Raw genomic sequence first — 20,488 nt, forward strand, 5'->3', positions numbered from 1 at the left:
TTGGCATGACTTTTTCATTTATTTCACAAATATTAACCGAGTGCCTATATTTTATCTAAATGGCAGTTGTATAGTGCTCACATGCTGGGCATTGTTCTAGGTATTGGGGATGCATCAGTAAGAAAGGGTGTGGTCATGTACCTGGAGACAGAGGCAGAATTGGTACAGATAAATCAGATATATTGAAAGTGGGGCAGATGCGAGTCCAAAAAGGAAAACCAAGCTGCCATTCCAAATATAGCAGGAAGATAAAGCAAAATCAACAGATGTGAGGCATCAGACTTGAATGGGTTAAGGGCACGAATGTCCAGTTGAAGTCCCAGCTACTCTACTTTCTGTGTGACACTTGGCAAATTACTTGCTCACTCTATTCCTAATGTGTGCTTTAAAAATGGAGATAATACTATTTAGCCAAGGGTGTTACTGTGAGAGTTAGGTAAGTAAATTACCTGGTACATAACACATACTATTTGTTTGTTAAATAAGTAAAATATGCACTGGCTGCAATGATGATCAAAGAACTGAAGCTTCTAACATGCTCCTTAGCACTAATTGACACATGATTACTTAAGTGTTACTTCTCTCATTTTCTGTTGGCTCTCTCTCTAATGATCCATTTTATTCAGGATAGTTAATAGAATTTCAAGTATTTTGGTTTCAGAAAAGAGAACTGGGTTGTCTTAGTTACACAGCAGTTACCTAACCAGGTAGCTCCTATTTTAGTCGGATATTTTCATCAACACCAACAACTGGGTGAAGGATTGTAGTGTTATTTTAAATAAGATGTTTCCTTTAAGTTTGATTTTATCCCAGTTAATATAAAATCTCTCCATCAAAAGCAGGGGAGATGTGTAGCAAAAAGCTGGTAAAAGAAACATGTTTTCTTTAAATTCCACATTTTGTCTTGCATTTCTTCTACTATAAAATTGTCCAAAAAGTTAGAGGTAGCCAATATTATATAAGATCAGCTATCAATTAAAAAACACAGTGTTAATAAGTGAATGTGAATCCTAGAGAAGACTGCCATTTGTAAAAATACCGCCACTCTTGCATATTTCATGATGCCACAGAACTCAAGAGCATAAGTGAACTCAAAGATTTCATTCGTCATTCTGGTTACAGGACACCCATTTCCTAGAGACAGCTCATTATGCTTAGGTTGCAGGTTTTCCACAAGAGGTGCTCGTCTAATTTCAACCAGAAGCCAAGATTCAGTACACTCTACAAACACTGATGGAAGAGAAGAGAAGAGAAAATGTCAGATAGCATGTCTGTCTCTAACCAATAGTTCAGAAAACACTAAACCTCTTAGTCAACCTGAATGCCCAGCTCTAGAGTAGAAATGCCTTGGTTCTATTTTTATATTTTCTACTGAGATCTTGGATGATTTACTTAATCTTTTCATGGCTTAATTTCCTCAATAGAATGTGAGGAAGTCATAGGAGCTCCTTCCTGGGACTCACTGAGTGTTAAATTACAAAGGTGCCAATATAGGACCTAGGGTATATTAAATTATTGATATTACTAATGAGAAGGGTTGCCCCTTATCTGATAACAAAAGGCTTTTTACATGCTAAACTTGTTCTCCAATATGTACACATTGTCCAAAGTGAAGCTAATGAATACCTACCTTTCTTGTCAGAAATGATCTGTTAGAGCATTTATAACATGAAATAGGACGCTTATGTTGCCTACTTCAAAACAAGTATATAGTCTCTTTACATTTTCAAACAGTATTTCATTGTTTAATATGATCTTATGTATGCATATTCACAGTTCTGCAATTTGCCAAGGTTATATTGATTTGATGATTAGTATGACTTATAATACTCCTAGTAAAGAAAGTTTTATCCACACTCACATTTTATCTCAAGTTAATTCTGTTTCCTAATCTTTAAGATGATATAGTATTATTAAGGCTATATGACAGTTTAAAAGTAAACTAGACATGAGGCTTAGCTATCATTTCTTATTCTAGTAAGAGACTCGGCCTGTTTCATAATGGAAGCAATCATAGGTATATTACTACAGCCACATGACAATATCCCTATTTATGGGTATAGAACAGTTATAAAGATTAGACATAGGCGTGATCACAAAAAAAATGCCTTAATCAAATATTACTAAGTTGTATAGGCCAATTTGGCCATTGTCCAATAATGTTAAAAATAAAGTAACATAATACTTTGGATCAAAGAAAAATTTACTAAAAAATATTTTAAATCCCATGGAACTTGTTAATCGAAGAATATACCTGTGATTGCTTCCTTTATCAACCCAGAGGGAATCAAGGAAACTTTTCTCACTGCTTCCATCCCCATACTATAACACTTTAAAAATTCCTTTACATTTTACTTTTTTCTCTTCCCACCCAATGAGACCTTTGAAATGTACTTGCTTACTTGTATCTCCTACCACCTCGGTTTCCCTAAGATAACTTTGTACTAATTTGAATTTCTTGAAACAAAGAGGCCACAGCCACACTCTGAATCAGTGGTTCTCAAAGTTTAATCCTTGTACCAATAGAGTTGACATCCTAAGGAACTTCTTAGAAATACAAATTCCTAAGCTCTACTCAGACCTATGTCAGACACCAGGTTGGGCCCCAGCAATCTGTCCTAACAAGCTTTCCATGTGAGACATGCAAAAGTTTGACAACCACCATTTTAAACAATTTTTTAAATCTCATGTTTTGTCATAAGCATTGTATTTGAATATATGACGACTGATGTATTTTGAATATGTTTTTGAATATATGCCATCACTGTATCATATATTCAAATACAACTATATTTAGCCTGAAATAGTCTAGTTATCTAGACACTGTTCTCTCTTCTTTCCTCTTTATTTACCCGTCTTGAGTCTCTGCTGACTCACGCTGTCAAGTATTTTTCTGTTTCTTCCACTACAGATAGAAGAGGCAACAGGTTTAGTTAACAGGGATGAAGGAGCATTCAAATGACTGCATTCAAATGAAAGACAGTATAGTACTGACACCACAAAAGGTATTATTATTGCTCCTTCTCAGTTATCCCAAGCTTGTCCAAACTTCTCCAAGGGCTTAATTTTCCATCCCAACCCCCATCCATTATTTGAAGTGATAATGGGAAAATTAGAGGACATTAGAATATGGATATGTCAAACAAGCTCTATTGCCCATTGAGCTTCTATTCTAATGGTTGGGTAAGAGAAACTAAAGAACTATTTTAGATAGTAACAATTTTGAGGAAAAATAAGACACTAAAGGGACACAAAATGAGGAGAGAGTTGAAATTTTAAATACGATGATCTGAGAAGGTCTCAATAAGGACACATTTGAATAAAGCCCTCCAGAAGATGAGTAGAAGAGCTATGCAAATAACTAAGGGAAGAACATCCCAGGCAATGAGAAGAGAAAATACAAATGACAGGTACTAGAGTTTGCCTGGAGAACCTGGGCAGTGAAGAGTCCAATATCGTGGAAAAAGAGATAGCAAGTGGGGAAGAAACAGGCCATGAGATCAGAGAACTATCAAGGAACAAATTACATGTAGTCCTGGAGGCCATTCAACAGGCACTTGACTCTCGGGGGATGAGAAGCCGTTGGAAGATTTTGACCAGATGAATGATGCATTCTTTCTTAACATTAAATGAGAGCTCTCTGGTTGCTATGTGGAAAACATAATTTAAGGGGATGGGGTGACACATAAAACAAGTTACAAGGACAGTGCAATAATTCAAGCCAAAGATACTTAACGGTTTGGACCAGCATAGTAACATTAGAGTTGATCAGAAATGGTCCAGTTCTTCAAATATTTTGAAGGTAGAATCAATGGTTTGCTGATGTATACAGTAAGAGAAAAAGGTAGCCAGGATAGCATCACAGTTTTCAGCTTTAGCAACCTGTAAGGTGCAGTTGTAAATACAAATTGAAGACAAGAGGCTTAATTCTTCCCATTAAAAATAAGGGAAGATTTCCCTCCTCTCCTTTTGCTTAGAGCATTTACCTTAGAAAACTTGTAAGTACTTTCTCCTCTTTTTTTTAAAAAAATATAGAGAGAGCCATTTGAAGAATTAATTGACCTTTTGTCAGCTTTAAGAACTGAGAATGTCTTTCTCAATGACCTGGGGGCCATCTCTTTGGAATGTAAAGATCAAGGAAGAGGGTGTTCCTATCTCAGTTTCTAGGAGAGAATGACAGCCTAACTCCAGTAGATGCCTCATTCTAATTTGCAGAACTATGTCCTATCATAGAGATATGAAAAGTTTTTTTTCTAGATAAAGCCAATTACCTAAAAGAAGTTACCTCCATTACCAGGTAAAAGATAGGATAAGTTACACGTGACAAATGGTACTGTCAAGTCCTCTTTCCTAAGGACTAATTTTTTAACTTGAGAACACATATAGGGAATTGTATCTGCATAGCTATATGGAAGAGTGAGATTTTCTTTCTTTGCAATCTCTTAGCAGATTGACTGTGATGTCTATCACATTCTTATTCAATAATAGAACTGTTTTATTTCTCTCCTACCACCGTGGAGTGTTTTCCTTGGCTGGGAGAAGATTTTGTTTTTCGTTATTTTTTCCCAACATAGTCACCATAGGCTGATATGAGGGATAATGTGGGAGAAACAAATGTGGCAGTTAATAGCAGAAGTTCAGTTTGGAAAGGTTAAGTCTGAAATGCCATTAGATATTCAAACAGATACTGGGAAATATGCATCTGAAGTTAAAAAAGAATACTCAGATGGGGGATTAAAAGTGAGATAATTATGAATGTAAAAAGGATATGTGATATCATGGCACTGGATAGGATAAAACAACAAGAACAACAAAAATAGAATAAGAAAGAGGTTCTGAGATTGATTCTTGTGTGACCAAGATCAAGCAATGAAGGAGACGCTAGAAAAGGAAAGAAAAGAAATGTCAGCGAGGCAGGACAAAAGAGAAGAGAACAGTATGACCTACAAGCCAAGTAAAGCAAGTTTTTAGGAGACGAATAATCCATCCCATGGGCTATGACGAAAATCAAGTAAGTGAGGGCTGACAACAGAGCAACTGTCAAATGTTTTAATGTAGAAATCACCAATGTTTCAGGCAAACTTTTGAGGGAATGTTTTTGGTGAATGACTCGTTAAAGTGAAATTTTAAAAAAAGAGAGAGAGAAATAGGAGAGAGTGAATACAGTAACTTTAAAGAGAAGAAAACTGAGGCAGTAACTGGAAGAGGAAGTGGGATCAATAAAGCCAGAGATGTATAGACCATGTCTGCGCAATGACACAGAGTTCCAGGATGATACAGTTTCTTAGGAAGAGGAAATGTTAAGCTTTCATTAGGACAGGAGATGGCCAAAAGTCTCGGAGATTTAAATCATGTGCGTTGGTTACAATGAAGCTATAGGCCAAATTCCCCACAGGTCATTTAGAGTTTCTTCAATTTTTACATAGGAAAGGGCCCCAGAAACACATCTTTGAAATTTTTCCAAACCTGAAATGGAAGTTTCAATATCTATTATACTCACTTAGAACAATGTATCAGCTGCTTTGATATAAAAAAAAAATTGACGCAGGTCATTTGACCCAGTTAATATTAGTTTGATATGCCATTTGAAAGTGTGCTCTGAAAAGGAATCCTTTACCAATGAAAGCAGCTGACCACTTTGTCCAAACTCTCAGCCACATGGCCAAAGGCATGAACACCTAAACAATCTCCACTCCAGACACTGAGCAGAATCTCCTGATTATCAATTCATTGTGAATATTTCAGACACTACAAAGTGACAAGCATATCTAAGACAAAAGAAAATAAGAACCTCAGAAAGTCTGCAGATTAAGAAAAAATATAATCCATCTAATTATGGATTCAAGAGTAAATTACAGTAGTACAGATGCATGAATAAACTGAGTGAAAACAGCCAGTAGATATTAGCAGATGATCCTCAGATTATGAAACCCCAAAGTCAAAAGTATGTAACAAAGCACCCCATTGCTTAATATGCCACCCTCCAGAATCCTCTGTTTTTTCTTACTATTTTCAAGAGCATGAGTCGAGGCAAAAAGTGTGAGGAGCCCTCCTAAAACTCCAGAGATCTTCATTGCTGCAGATCTTAAACCAAGGAATCACAGGAAGTAGGTCTCTGCAGGTGTTTATAAACCTCTTACCTCTTCAGCTGTGGGTAATGTTTATCATTCTGGAGAGCACCAAGAAGCACTCAGCACCTCATTGGCTTTTCCTCCTTACAGCTGAAGTCATTATAATCATAATTCAGAAAACCTGTGGGAAAATGTGAACAAGGGTGGGTTCTAGGATGTACTCTCTACCCCAAGCACATGGTAAGGCTGAAATGGTGACTTATATAATATTTGGTATGTGTCTGTTGGAATGTTAAGAGCAGGGCTTTGCAGGATGATTTGAGGCGCTTCAAGTGGATAATACAGAAGACTTGTTTATGATTTGATTGATAATATTGTTTACCAATCAAATTACCACTCATTGGCCTCACAGCCAGTGGTTCTGATCCAGTGAGCCCATTAATGTGTCCTTCCAACAAGCACCAGGAGACTCTGATTCAGGAAAACAAATTCACAAACCTGCAGTTTCAGCTTTGAAAAGCCCCAGTCTGCTTTAATTTTGCTTTCCCAAAGTATTTTGTCATGAATGTGTATGTCTCCAGGTTGCTGAAGAAAAGTTCATGAGATAATTTTTGTCCAGTAAAACCTAGGAAGGTAAAATCCTGGCAGAGTGAAGGATTATGGATGAGGATAATAATTTAATCTGGCTCAATATTTTGGCAGAAACTATTCATTATAAAAGCTCCACCTCAGAAGCAAGAGTTTAATGAATTAGCTGTAGAAATAACATAATATGTTACATAGATTGTCTCATTTTCTAAATGCAGGATACTTGCTGGTGAATATTATCAAAATTAACTATAGAAATCTTGGGCTGGGCGTGGTGGCTTACGCCTGTAATCCCAACACTTTGGGAGGCAGAAGTGGGCGGATCACCTGAGGTCGGGAGTTCGAGACCAGACTGGCCAACATGGTGAACCCCCGTCTCTGCTAAAACTACAAACATTAGCCAAGTGTGGTGGCGCATGCCTGTGATCCCAGCTATTCAGGAGGCTGAGGCAGGAAAATCACTTGAACACAGGAGGCAGAGGTTGCAGTAAGCCGAGATCGTGCCACTGCACTCCAGCCTGGGCAAAGAGTGAGACTTCATCTCAAAAAAAAAATAAAATAAAATAAAATAAAAATCTCCAAGACTGTGTGTTGACATAGCAAAGAACAAGTAAAAAGATATCTACGACTGTCAGAAACCTCAAGTGACAGTTCTTTCCACTAAATATTTGTATTATAACTCAAGTGTTCCTTCCACGGTACAGAATGGAACCTAATCAAGGATTAATCTCTACTTGTATTAAGTACCTAGAGCACAGTTTCTTAAACTCATCACTATTGACATTTTAGGCTAACGTATATTTTATTTTTCTTTATGGTTAGTGCTTTTTGTGTTTTCTTTAATAAGTCTTTCTTACACCAAAATCATGAAGAAATTTTCCTCTATTCTCTTCTGAAAGTTTTTTACAATTAAGCTCTTTATATTTACATTCTTAATCTACTTGGAATTAATTTTTCTGAATAGGGCAAGGTAAGTGACCATATGTATATTCAAATGAATGTCCAGATATTTCAGTCCCGTTTTTAAAAAGTCTTGCATTATCTACCTCTCTGCAGTCTGTTCATCATAAATCAAGAGTCTATATATGTGTATATCTATTTCTAGACTTTATATTTTACTCATGGGTTTTTTTTGGTATATTCTTATGCCAATAACACATTATCTTGATTATCAATTTGTACTTCATCTTTATATATGATACATGAAATCTTCCTTCATTTTCTCTGTTTGACAGTATTTGACTGTATTTGACCAATTGCTATCCCATGTAAATTTTAAAACCAGCTTGCCAAATTTCAATTTTTAAAAAGTTGTGATTTTTAGGAGATTAGAATCAATCTAAAATCCATGAGTCTAACAATCAATGAACATATTCTCTATTTATTTAGATCTTTGTTAATGTCTCAGGGTAAATTTTTATAATTTCCTATAGTTTTTGTATGTGTTTTCTTAGATTTACTCCTAAGTATCAGATATTCTCATCCTATTATCATTTTTTCTATTCACTTACTGTTGCTGGTTCAGCAAATTCCAGTTGCTTTTTGTAAATTGATTGTTAACATTAATAACTTATCTGTAAATTCTTCTGTATTTTCTATAAACATAATTATTCACCTGTGAATGAGTTTCTTAATTGATTGTTAACGAATAACTTATCTGTAAATTCTTTTGTATTTTCTGTATACATAATGATTCACCTGCGAACAAGTTTCTTAATTGATTGTTAACTAATAATTTATCTGAAAATCTTTTGTATTTTCTATATACATAATTATTCACCTGTGAATGAGTTTCTTTCTATATTATCTTTTATTCCTTAGTGTTGCTGTATATACTCTATCTAGAACCACCAACAAAGACTTTAATAAAAATAGTAATCATGGGTACCTTTATTTTATTTCTTATCAGAGAGAAAGGTATCAGCATTTTACCCTGTAAAAGCATGATGTTTGATATAGGGTATTTTAAACTTTCCCAAATTAAAGATGTTTCTTTGTATTGTTTGCTCATTTTTATTATCATCAGCTGATGTATTGTATCAAATATGTTTACTGCATCTACTGAGATGACTATATTATCCATTAATCTGGTATTTTGGTAAAATACTGTGATAGGGCCAAGTGCAGTGGCTCACCCCTGTAATCCCAGCATTTTGGCACAACAAGGCAGGAGAATCACTGGAATTCAGGAGTTCAAGACCAACCTGGGCAACATAGTGAAACCTTATCTCTACTAAAAATTCAAAAACATTAGCCAGGCATGGTGGTATATGCCTGTAGTCCCAGCTACTTGGGGGGGCTGAAGTGGGAGGATTGCTTGAGCCTAGGAAGTCGAGGCTACAGTGAGCTTGGTCGTCTCACTGCACTCCAGCCTAGGTGACAGAGTGAGGCTCTGTCTCAAAGAAAAAAAGGATACTGTAATAGCTTTTTCTAATATTTAATCCAAATTTCATTATTGATGTAAACCAAATTATAATGTATTATTATTTATATATTTCAGTATTGTTTTTTATTTTGCTTAAAACTTTTACATCTGTATTCATTGGTGAAAATGGCCTGTCATTTCCTTCTCTTAGAAGGTTATCAAGATTAACCTAGCTTCATGAAGTAAGTTGGTAATTATTTCTTTTTCAATTTTCTTGAAGAGTGTTAGATTGAAATTATTTTCCTCTTAAATGTCTTGTAGAAATATTACAGGAAGCAAACTTGGCCTTGAATTTGATTTATAGAAGGTTTTGATAATTAATTTACTTTATTGTTATAAAACTACAGTTTTAAAATAATGATTCCATAATTACTTTTGGTAAGTAATGTACTTCTAAGCATTTGTCAATATCTTCTAACATTTCAGATAAATTGGCATATAATTGTTGTTTATGTCCTTAATTATTTATTAAATAAATAAATCTGACTGCTCAATGAAATAAAAAGAGGATACAAACAAATAGAAGAACATTCCATGCTCATGGGTGGGAAGAATCAATATCGTGAAAATGGCCATACTGCCCAAGGTAATTTATAGATTCAATGCCATCCCCATCAAGCTACCAATGACTTTCTTCACAGAATTGGAAAAAACTACTTTAAAGTTCATATGGAACCAAAAAAGAGCCCGCTTTGCCAAGTCAATCCTAAGCCAAAAGAACAAAGCTGGAGGCATCATGCTACCTGACTTCAAGCTATACTACAAGGCTACAGTAACCAAAACAGCATGGTACTGGTACCAAAACAGAGATATAGATCAATGGAACAGAACAGAGCCCTCAGAAATAACACCGCATATCTACAACTATCTGATCTTTGACAAACCTGAGAAAAACAAGCAATGGGGAAAGGATTCCCTATTTAATAAATGGTGCTGGGAAAGCTGGCTAGCCATATGTAGAAAGCTGAAACTGGATCCCTTCCTTACATCTTATACAAAAATCAATTCAAGATGGATTAAAGACTTAAATGTTAGACCTAAAACCATAAAAACCCTAGAAGAAAACCTAGGCATTACCATTCAGGACATAGGCATGGGCAAGGACTTCATGTCTAAAACACCAAAAGCAATGGCAACAAAAGCCAAAATTGACAAATGGGATCTAATGAAACTAAAGAGCTTCTGCACAGCAAAGGAAACTACCATCAGAGTGAACAGGCAACCTACAAAATGGGAGAAAATTTTCGCAACCTACTCATCTGACAAAGGGCTAATATCCAGAATCTACAATGAACTCCAACAAATTTACAAGAAGAAAACAAACAACCCCATCAAAAAGTGGGCGAAGGACATGAACAGACACTTCTCAAAAGAAGACATTTATGCAGCCAAAAAACACATGAAAAAATGCTCATCATCACTGGCCATCAGAGAAATGCAAATCAAAACCACAATGAGATACCATCTCACACCAGTTAGAATGGCAATCATTAAAAAGTCAGGAAACAACAGGTGCTGGAGAGGATGTGGAGAAATAGGAACTCTTTTACACTGTTGGTGGGACTGTAAACTAGTTCAACCATTGTGGAAGTCAGTGTGGCAATTCCTCAGGGATCTAGAACTAGAAATACCATTTGACCCAGCCATCCCATTACTGGGTATATACCCAAAGGACTATAAATCATGCTGCTATAAAGACAGATGCACACGTATGTTTATTGTGGCATTATTCACAATAGCAAATACTTGGAACCAACCCAAATGTCCAACAATGATAGACTGGATTAAGAAAATGTGGCACATATACACCATGGAATACTATGCAGCCATAAAAAATGATGAGTTCACGTCCTTTGTAGGGACATGGATGAAATTGGAAATCATCATTCTCAGTAAACTATCACAAGAACAAAAAACCAAACACCGCATATTCTCACTCATAGGTGGGAATTGAACAATGAGAACACATGGACACAGGAAGGGGAACATCACACTTCGGGGACTGTTGTGGGGTGGGGGAGAGGGGAGGGATAGCATTGGGAGATATACCTAATGCTAGATGACGAGTTAGTGGGTGCAGCACACCAGCATGGCACATGTATACATATGTAACTAACCTGCACATTGCGCACATGTACCATAAAACCTAAAGTATAATAATAATTAAAAAAAAAAAATTAGCTGGGCATGGTGGTGCATGCCTGTAATCCCAGCACTTTGGGAGGCCAAGGTGGGTGGATCATCTGAGGTCAGGAGTTTGAGACCAGCCCGGCCAACATGGTAAAACCCCATATCTACTAAAAATATTTTTAAAAATTAGCTGGCCATGGTGGTGTGCACCTGTAATCCCAGCTACTAGGGAGGCTGAGGCAGGAGGATCACTTGAACCCGTGAGGCAGAGGTTGCAGTGAGCCAAGATCGTGCCATTGCACTCCAGCCTAGGCAACAAGAGTGAAATGCACAAAAAAAAAAAAAAAAAACCTGCTCTGTAGGATTTCTCAACTCTTGGTTTTCTAAAATTAAAACATAAGCCTAACAAAAAAGACACTTAAATTGAAAGAACTGAGGAAAAGAGAGCATATACATGTATGAGTCATTCATTAAAACAAGGAATTGCAGCAACTCAGTTAAATTATTGTCAAATTTACTTAAAATAGGTAACACATTTCTCTCTAGAGAAAAATGAAAAATGTCTCATGAATTAAAATGAAACTCATGTTCTTATATTCAAGCATTGAAATAGTTCATATTGTGTTAGTAAATTCCCTTAGGGGCTTATTTTAAAAGGGGAAAATGCTCTGGGAAATAAACAGAAATAAAGGGCAGTAGAACAGGATAGTATTAGGGGACCATTTTTATTTACTACATTAACAAAGAAAGAACAGCATTTGAGACACATTTATGGACTTCAACTTTCCATTTTTCCTCATAAGAAAATTCAATCTTTATTCCACTGGTGAGAGGAAACAGAGTCAACCCTACAGCCTTACCTGGATTTTTGCTGTTCTGGAAATCCTCCTTGCCCCAGGTCCTTTACATCTTCTAAACTCTGAGGCAGAGGTTCCTCCCTCTGACTGGTTAAGAAACAGCAGAGATTTGCAGGAATTCTTATTTATCCAGGGCTCTAAACTATTTGACAGCCTTATCAGGACTAGAGTATGCTGTGATTATGACCGCTTGTTACTTCTGTCAACTGATCCATAATCCAGAGATTAGGAGTGAAGAGTTTCAAGAGAATCCCTAAAAGCAGAAGATTTTTACATTCTTTTCAAATGCTGCCACTTGCCTTTAGAGATATTTGGACAAGAAAGATTCACTTTTGGTTTGAAACAATCATCAATAATGCAGAAACCAACTGGAATTTTATTTCCTCTCAATTCTAGCCTCTTTATATGACCAGATGGATGAACCTACATTTCCAAACTGATTTGAAATTGCTAACACACAGAAAAGGAAAGTGATCCAGACAGGAAAAAATACAGAAGAGATTGAAATAGGCTATTTTCTGAACCATTTATAAAGAAAATTCTGATTTCATCTTATTTTACACATATCATTAGAAGTCAGTGAAATGGGGAACAACTGGAGAATTAGATTATGAGACCGTAGTTCCCTTTATTCGTAGGGGATGCATTCCAAGACCGCTAGGGGATTTCTGAAATTGTGGTTAGTACCAAACCCTGTATAAACACTATAATTTTTCTTATATATATCTATGATAAAGTTTAATTAGGCACAGTAAGAGATTAACAATAAAATATATCATAAAATATGCTACAACAAAAGTTATGCGAATGTCTCTCTTTCTTTGGAGTACATAACAAGTATGAAATGGAATTATGAATTTCCATGAAGTTATTAAGAATATTTTAGTATGTTGAGACCAGTTGACAGCAAGAAACTGAAACCATGGGAAGCAAAACTGAATGAGGAAAGACTACTGTGTATTAGATACTCAATTGCTACCCAAAACAGATGATGATGGGTAAGCCTATTCACAAAATGCAATTGCCTCACACTTTATAATGTTCTGTGAATCAGGACTTAAGCTTTCTTTTAAAAATATAAATAACTATTAAGAATTGTAAAACTTTATTTAAGAATACCTTTATTACAAGTTTAAAATCTGGGAAAGGAAGGCTTTTCTCCCTACCCCAACAGTTCATAAATATGGACAACAGAGCAGGTTTTTCATTTAAAAATATCACATTTGAAATGATAAAAGACAATATCCAGTGACTAGTCCAACTTCTAAAAGGCAATGAAATCCTCAAGCAGCCAGAGTACCAGGTGAAGTAGGGTGGCCTCATCATCCAGAATGCATAGCTTTGTGCTTACACTTAGGAAGGGATACAATTAGGTAGCTCAACAAGGGAACACTGTTCCTGTAAGGACGGAAAAGAAACAGTTACATTGTTGTACTGATTGGAAACTACTATCTAACTATCCACTGAGGCTCAACAAAGTGGGAACATGGGAAAAAGGCATCAATTTTAAACCCCATGAACCATTATAATATTCTAATGATTCAAGTATCACAAATACGATATATACACATGTATACACACATACATATTATGTGCATATGTAGCTATTAGTTAACAAATGCTTAGTAAATGATTATAAATTTTACATGAGGACACCATCTCAAGTTTAGAATTATGAGGGTCGGTTGATACGTGGAATAAGGGCCTGTCCCTCTAGCATACTAAAGTCCAAAGATTATAGCCTATTTGAATATTCTTATGGCTCATTTGAGTTTTCTCTTGCTAACATTTAGTTCTTTTAGAACAAAAAGCTGGAATTAGAGTTAACATAGATATCAATTGCTATCTTTATGGGAATCCATGATCCCATTCCATACTTATATGCACCAAAGATGTTCTTTCTCTAGCTCAAGTAAATTAATATAAAAGAACTACTGAGGTTACAATTGCAAATCTGTTTTATGTAAGGAAATAATGAGAAATGCCAAGATAAAATATATGCCTAATAAACATAAAAAATGCAGTATTCCAACGATCCTGAACTAAAATCATATGGGCAATAGTACACAAAATGTGGCGTATGTCACCACCTTACTAAACCCTAGCCTTTTTTATATAAATGTACTGTAAACATTTATGGTACTAATTCAAAATACTCTTACACATAGGACACTCTTGGATGGATTTCCAAGTCTTCAAGTTCATGTGATAGTGAGCGGTGCTGTCCCACTGACCTTCTGCATTCACGACGGCTATCATTCTCTCTACCTCTCATCACTAAGATTATTGGAAACCTTCTGAAAAAGAGAAAAAAAATAGATTTAAGCTTTGTATATACTATGCTTTTGGAGGTGGAGGAAAAGTTGAAATGTGGAGAAAAACTAAATTAAACAGATCTCTTCCAGCTGTGAGAGAATGCCAAATCAGCTAGCTGAGACAAATATGAAAATATGTTGTTTCACAGAATATGAGAAAAAATTCACAGATGGTTGCATACAACTTTTCATTATCCCAAAATGTACTATTGTGACCTGAAGCTAATTTCATAGGAATGTCAAATACCAAGAACTCTTAATAAGTGGCTGAAGCAGCTCTTATCTCTAATCATCTCAACAGACATCTACAGAGAATGATTAGAGGCATGCAGTTCTGAGTTCTTAGCCTATGACAGAGGGATAAGTGGGGTCACTAAAATTCTCCCTCCCTTAATGAAGCCAAATAAAGGTGTTTCTATCAGCTTCTCCAACAGAGTTTCCTACAGCAAGAGGCTGACATTTTACTCCCAACTATCTGCCTATGCAGTAGAATGACACATGAGAGACATGAAGGTGTAGAAAAGGGGACAGAAAGGGCATATTCTCCCACCACGAACTGTAGTATGACTAAGTAATTTCCCCCACAGGTACCAACATTTTAGCTGTATTTCCAGGATTTCACTCAAGAATACCTGTGAACTGGAGAGGTGACCTCAAGAAGTCAAGATACTGGAATGAAAAACAACCAAGACAGAAAATCAGCAGGTTGCGTGGAGGCCTACAGTGGCAGTTGTATGGACGAAGAAGTAAGCCTTGTTTTCAACTGGTCCATCAGGAAATATGCAGTTGTGATGACCACCCCCTTTCTAAGAACTCCAAAAAACTCACACATCCATAATTTGAGATACACTTCTGGGTGAAGGTATGATTATCTAGCCAGCATTGCTGGAAATGGACCACAACTGCACCATGTAACCATGAGATAATTGTGACTCAACCTCTTTCATCCTGTCATATCAGCAAAACATGAAGATAAAAGCAGCAGAGAGAAATGTACTACTCAGATTATATTAAACCCTCTTCTTCTCCAAATCCTTTGTGTGCTCTGTAAAACTCTAGGAGTCTTAAATGAAACCTAAAGTTGATATAACATTGGAGATAGGGACCTGACTTGATTTTCACTTATGAGAAGGACCAAAGATGTTAATGAATAAGAAAAGCAGATATCACAAAGTATAGCTGAAGTCAGTGGTTGTAAGATAAATATAGCCATTAAATTCTGTGTCTCCAGAGGTCAGACTGTTCAAAATAGGTTGGAATGAACACTCTAGGGGCAGAGAGAACACACATGTAATTGGGCCTTGTGAACAGCTCACCCAGGGATTTGACCACAAGCAGAATTGCCTCCACCTTCATCAACAGGCTCTTCTGCTTTATTCTCTCATTGCAGAAAAGTTTCTCCGATAAGGAGAGAATTTTGGTCATTAGCAAATCTTGATTTTATATATATATATCACAAACTGACAAGTCAGAGACTGACTCAATTCCAGTTTTAAAATTGAGAAAATGCTGATTTTGAATCTCTTGGCTCCTCCCCACATCTGCAGAAAGGTGGTATGGTTTGCACAAAAACTTAAGAGCTCCTATAATAGCCATGGATGAGGCAGTATGGATAGGTGCAGACAAGGAACACTGCAAAAAAGGAAAGATTACTAACGAAAACTTTCTGACATAATCTCTTTAGTGACTGTAGAATTCAATTCTCATATAGCAACTGAGCCTCATCTACTCATGCGGAAACTACATTGAGAGAATCAATTTATTTAGACTTACTCACATGACCAAACAGAACACCATAGATCAGATTTGATCCAACGTCCAACCTTAGCATAATGTTCATCAGTTTAACTGATCAGAACACCTAGAAGCCAAAGATAATGTTAGATAGCCTTAATCTCAGTAGTGCACTGCACTTACCTTTGCACATAGCATGATACTGGGATGTGTAAATTGAAGTCAAAATTCGTTGGTTCATATACGATTAAACTTTCAATGAGAATACCTACTCCATGTTCCTAAAGGTGTAAAGGATATAAATTATCTTAATTATGTCTCTTTCAAATGCTTTCAAATTCCATTTTAAAAATATAGATTAAAAACAAAGTAATAATGTTTACTTTTATTTTTACTTTATGAAATAAAGTAGGTATGAGTGCACGGTCTACAATAGAAGGGCAGAGCTAAGTGATAAAAATCCCTGGTTTTAGAAGACATTAATAGCCCCTGCCATAGTAGCAGGGATATTGTATTTGGCAGTTGAGTCTGCATAGACAACTTTTGATCACCACATTTGTTTAACAGTCAAGGTGTGGGCCAGGCGCGTTGGCTCACACCTGTAATCCTAGCGCTTTGGAAGGCGGAGGTGGGCAGATCACTAGGTCAAGAGATCGAGACCATCCTGACCAACAAGGTGAAACCCCATCTCTACTAAAAATACAAAAATTAGTTAGGTGTGGTGATGCATGCCTGTAATCCCAGCTACTCGGAAGGCTGAGGCAGGAGAATTGCTTGAACACGGGAGGTGGAGGTCGCAGTGAGCCGAGATTGTGCCGCTGCACTCCAGCCTGGCGACAGAGCAAGACTCCATCTCAAAAAGAAAAAAAAAATAAAAGAGTCAGAGTCTGATTTAGGCAGACCTAAATTATTCAGTGTGAATTTTGACTAGATATTTGACAACTTTAGAAAAGCAGTTGAGTCAGCCTCATGCTAAATTGAGTACTTGCCAAATATTAGACTTTTTTTTTTTTTGATACTAGAGATACAGCAGCAAACAAATGATAAAGTCATGCACTTGGATCCAAAAATAGAATCAGTTCACCTAAATAATCTTTACTAGAAACAGATGTGATTCCAAAAATGAAAAACTAGGCTATAATTACAAAACACAGCAACAATTTAACATAAAGCAAAAAAAAAAAAAAAGTTTTCTGGTGACTGGAAAGATTGATTTCTCTCTTATTAATACAAGAACTATATAAACTGATATACCCTATTTTCATCAAAATTTTAGGTCAACAACAAGAGTTGGGTATTTGTGGTACTGTTTCAAAACGAAATGTTTCTCTCAAACTAGATTTAACACAGAATATTTTAAAAAACAACAACAACAAAAAAACCACTATCATAGGCAAAACAGATATGTTGCCAAAAAAAATAATTTTTGAAGTAGGAATGCATAGTTTTTGGGATCCCAAATCCCATTTGTCTTTCCTACAGATAGAAGCAATATCCAAAAATGTTGAAGAGACTAGTCAATATTACATGAACTATTAAATTAACTGACAATTAAAATGTGAATACTGCAGTTTTAGTCATTGGTTTGTGGATCCAAAACAGTCAAAAGATATATTATTGGTTGAAATAATAACTGCTCTTACGCTCACTCTGATGCCACAAAAAGTTAGAAGATACAGGAACCCAAAGAAATCCACCTCGACCATGTTTACAGGACAGCCAATTCCTAGAGAGAGTTCGTTTTGCAAAGGTTGCAGGTCATTTAACAGCGGCGTTCGTCTAAGTTTGACCTGGAGCCAGGATTCAGAACAGGTTATAGACACTGTTGAAAGAAAATTTAAAAAGGGAAAACATCAAATAGTACGTCTGCCCCCAAACAAAGAGCTCAGGAAACTTCCAACCTCTTGAGCTGAATTCCCAACTGTAGAGTGAAAATGTTTTGTTCCTATTTGTATATTTTTCCAATGGGAAATCTTGGGTCAATTAATCTCTATGTGTCTCAGTTTTTTTCATCAGAATGTGGAAAAACCATAGAAGTACTTCTTTAGAATTTTTTTTAAATTATACTTTAAGTTTTAGGGTACATGTACACAACGTGCAGGTTAGTTACATATATATACATGTGCCATGTTGGTGTGCTGCACCTATTAACTCGTCATTTACATTAGGTATATCTCCTAATGCTATCCGTCTCCCCTCCCCCAACCCCACAACAGGCCCTGGTGTGTGATGTTCCCCTTCCTGTGTCCATGTGTTCTCATTGTTCAATTCCCACCTATGAGTGAGAACATGCGGTGTTTGGATTTTTGTCTTTGCGATAGTTGAGAATTTCTAAGCTAAATAAGTCAAATATCCCAACATGCACACTTTGTTTTTAGGGATTGTTCAAATTTTACTAACGGGTCTCATGAATACATTTTTGAAATATATCTAGGTGTAAGTGATATCTATCTGAAATGGAGAAACAAGAGAAAGCTTTATATTTGGTTGCACACAATGGAAAAATATATCATGTGCTTCCACTTAAAATTTTATTTTGCATCAAAATATCTGAGCCAATAAATATTAATTGGTATGTGAAACTAAGGATTCAGAAAGAAAATAATATTGCAGTTATTCTGACGATAATTTTGATTGCCAACTATGTTAAATTTTGGTTTGAGGTCTTACTTCATTTTCAGTACATTTCTATGGTCAATTTTATTATTATCCCATATTTACACATGGATAAATTTAAGGTCACATAGCTATTAAGTGGCAGATCAGGATTAAAATCTATGCAAAATCTATTCAGAGCCTCAACTCTGAAAAGAATCATATACAATTGAATACAGCTGACTACTCTCTGTCCAAACTTCATACCCCATGGCCAGAAATGTAGACCTAGGCAACCTCCTCTCTTAGGCACTGGGCAGTCTCTCCTGATTTTGCCAGTCACTATAAGTATTTCACATTCAGCAAAGTAACAAGCTAGTCTCCAGCAGAGAAAGAACCTGGAAATATTTTGCATGTAAGAAAAAATAAAAAGCAACAGCACCTTGAGATCAGCTTAGAGGAAAAATTCAAGAGGAAGTACAGGGGTAAAGATAAAACTGTGTCTGGCTGTAACTTTGCGATCATTAGTTATTAGCATTTGATCACCAGGTTATAAAAAAACTCCCAAAGTCAAAAATATGTTAAAAAAAAAAAAGCCCTGCTGATTGAAATTGCCACCTCCAAAAATTCCCTCTTTTTCTTACAATCTTGGAGACCATGAATCAACTTGAAAAGCATGAGGAGCTCTCCCAACACACAAGAGATCTTCATTGCTTCAGATTCCAGCCCAAGGTATCACAGGAAACAGAAAACCTAGGGAAGTGGACCTCCACAGGTGTTTATAAACCTCTTGTCTCTTCAGCTGTGGGTGATGGTTTATCATTCTGGAAAGCACTGAGAACCCCTTAGCATAGTTTTGGCTTTTTGTCCTCACAGCTGAAGTTATTAAGTTGGTGCAAAAGTAATTGCAGTTTTTGCCACTGAAAGGTAAATCAGAAACTCAGGAAAGAACACGTGGAAAGTGGTTCTAGGCTGCATCCCCTACCACAATGTCTTTTTTCTCAAGCATGGAGATGTGTCTGAAATTGTGTCTGACCTAATATTTGATATGTGTCTATTGAATTGTTAAAGTAGGGCTTTGCAAGATGATTTGAGAAATTCAAGTGGTGATACAGATGAATTATTTATGAATTGATTAACAATATTGCAATATTGCATATTATATTCACTCTGGGTTCTTGTGAAAAAAGAAAAAAAAAAGCTATTGCTCTACCTCCCAACCAATGATTCAGATCCAGTAAACCTGGGGCAAGATGCGCTCACTAATCGGTGCTTGTAATCAGCTTCAGGAGGTTTTGATTCAGGTAAACAAATCCACACACCTGTGGTCTAAGCTTTGGCAAAACAATGCTTTCTGGTTTAATTTTGCTTTCCCTACAAGCATTTTATTATGAATGTGCACATATCTAGAGATCTAAAGAAATATTCTCTAAGGGCATTTTTGGACTATTAAATCTAGTAATGAAAAATTGTGAGAAAAAGGGATAATAGATAAGAATAACAGCATCACTTGGTTCTACATTTTGGCAGAAATCAACCTCCAAAAAACTTCCTCTCAAAAAGTAAAAGTAAAAGCCTAATAAATTATTTTTAGAAATTGTGTAGCATATCACACAGATTGCCTCAGCTTCTAAGTACAAAATAATTGTTTTTAGCTATATGAATCTCCAGGATTATGAACTGATGTAACAAAGAGCAAGCAAAAAGTAACATCTGTGAACATCAGAAATCTCAAAGTCCTTTCTACTAAATGTTTTTATTATATTGCATGTT

General features: G+C 36.0%; 1 protein-coding gene across 1 annotated transcript; it reads right to left on the reverse strand.

The window, feature by feature from the left end:
• Positions 1–13,020: 13,020 nt before the first annotated feature.
• OOSP4A (oocyte secreted protein family member 4A) lies at positions 13,021–19,426 on the reverse strand. Its single transcript, XM_054524328.1, has 5 exons — positions 19,360–19,426; positions 17,764–17,942; positions 16,304–16,401; positions 14,234–14,368; positions 13,021–13,469 (listed from the first exon to the last, which is right to left on the reverse strand). The coding sequence occupies exons 1-5, from the start codon at positions 19,424–19,426 to the stop codon at positions 13,394–13,396; spliced, it is 555 nt and encodes a 184-aa protein (XP_054380303.1). The 3' UTR covers positions 13,021–13,393.
• Positions 19,427–20,488: the final 1,062 nt, after the last annotated feature.

This window comes from Pongo abelii, chromosome 9, assembly GCF_028885655.2.
Source record: "Pongo abelii isolate AG06213 chromosome 9, NHGRI_mPonAbe1-v2.0_pri, whole genome shotgun sequence".
In the NCBI taxonomy this organism is placed as follows: domain Eukaryota; kingdom Metazoa; phylum Chordata; class Mammalia; order Primates; family Hominidae; genus Pongo; species Pongo abelii.

Coding starts and splice junctions, on each gene's coding strand:
- OOSP4A (XM_054524328.1), bottom strand. CDS start 19,426: ATGAAGATCTCTTGTGTGTTGGGAGAGCTCCTCATGCTTTTCAAGTTG. Junction 16,402..17,763: donor TTTGTGGCATCAGAGTGAGC/GTAAGAGCAGTT, acceptor TTACACCTTTAG/GAACATGGAGTAGGTATTCT. Junction 13,470..14,233: donor CATCCAAGAGTGTCCTATGT/GTAAGAGTATTT, acceptor CCGTCCTTACAG/GAACAGTGTTCCCTTGTTGA.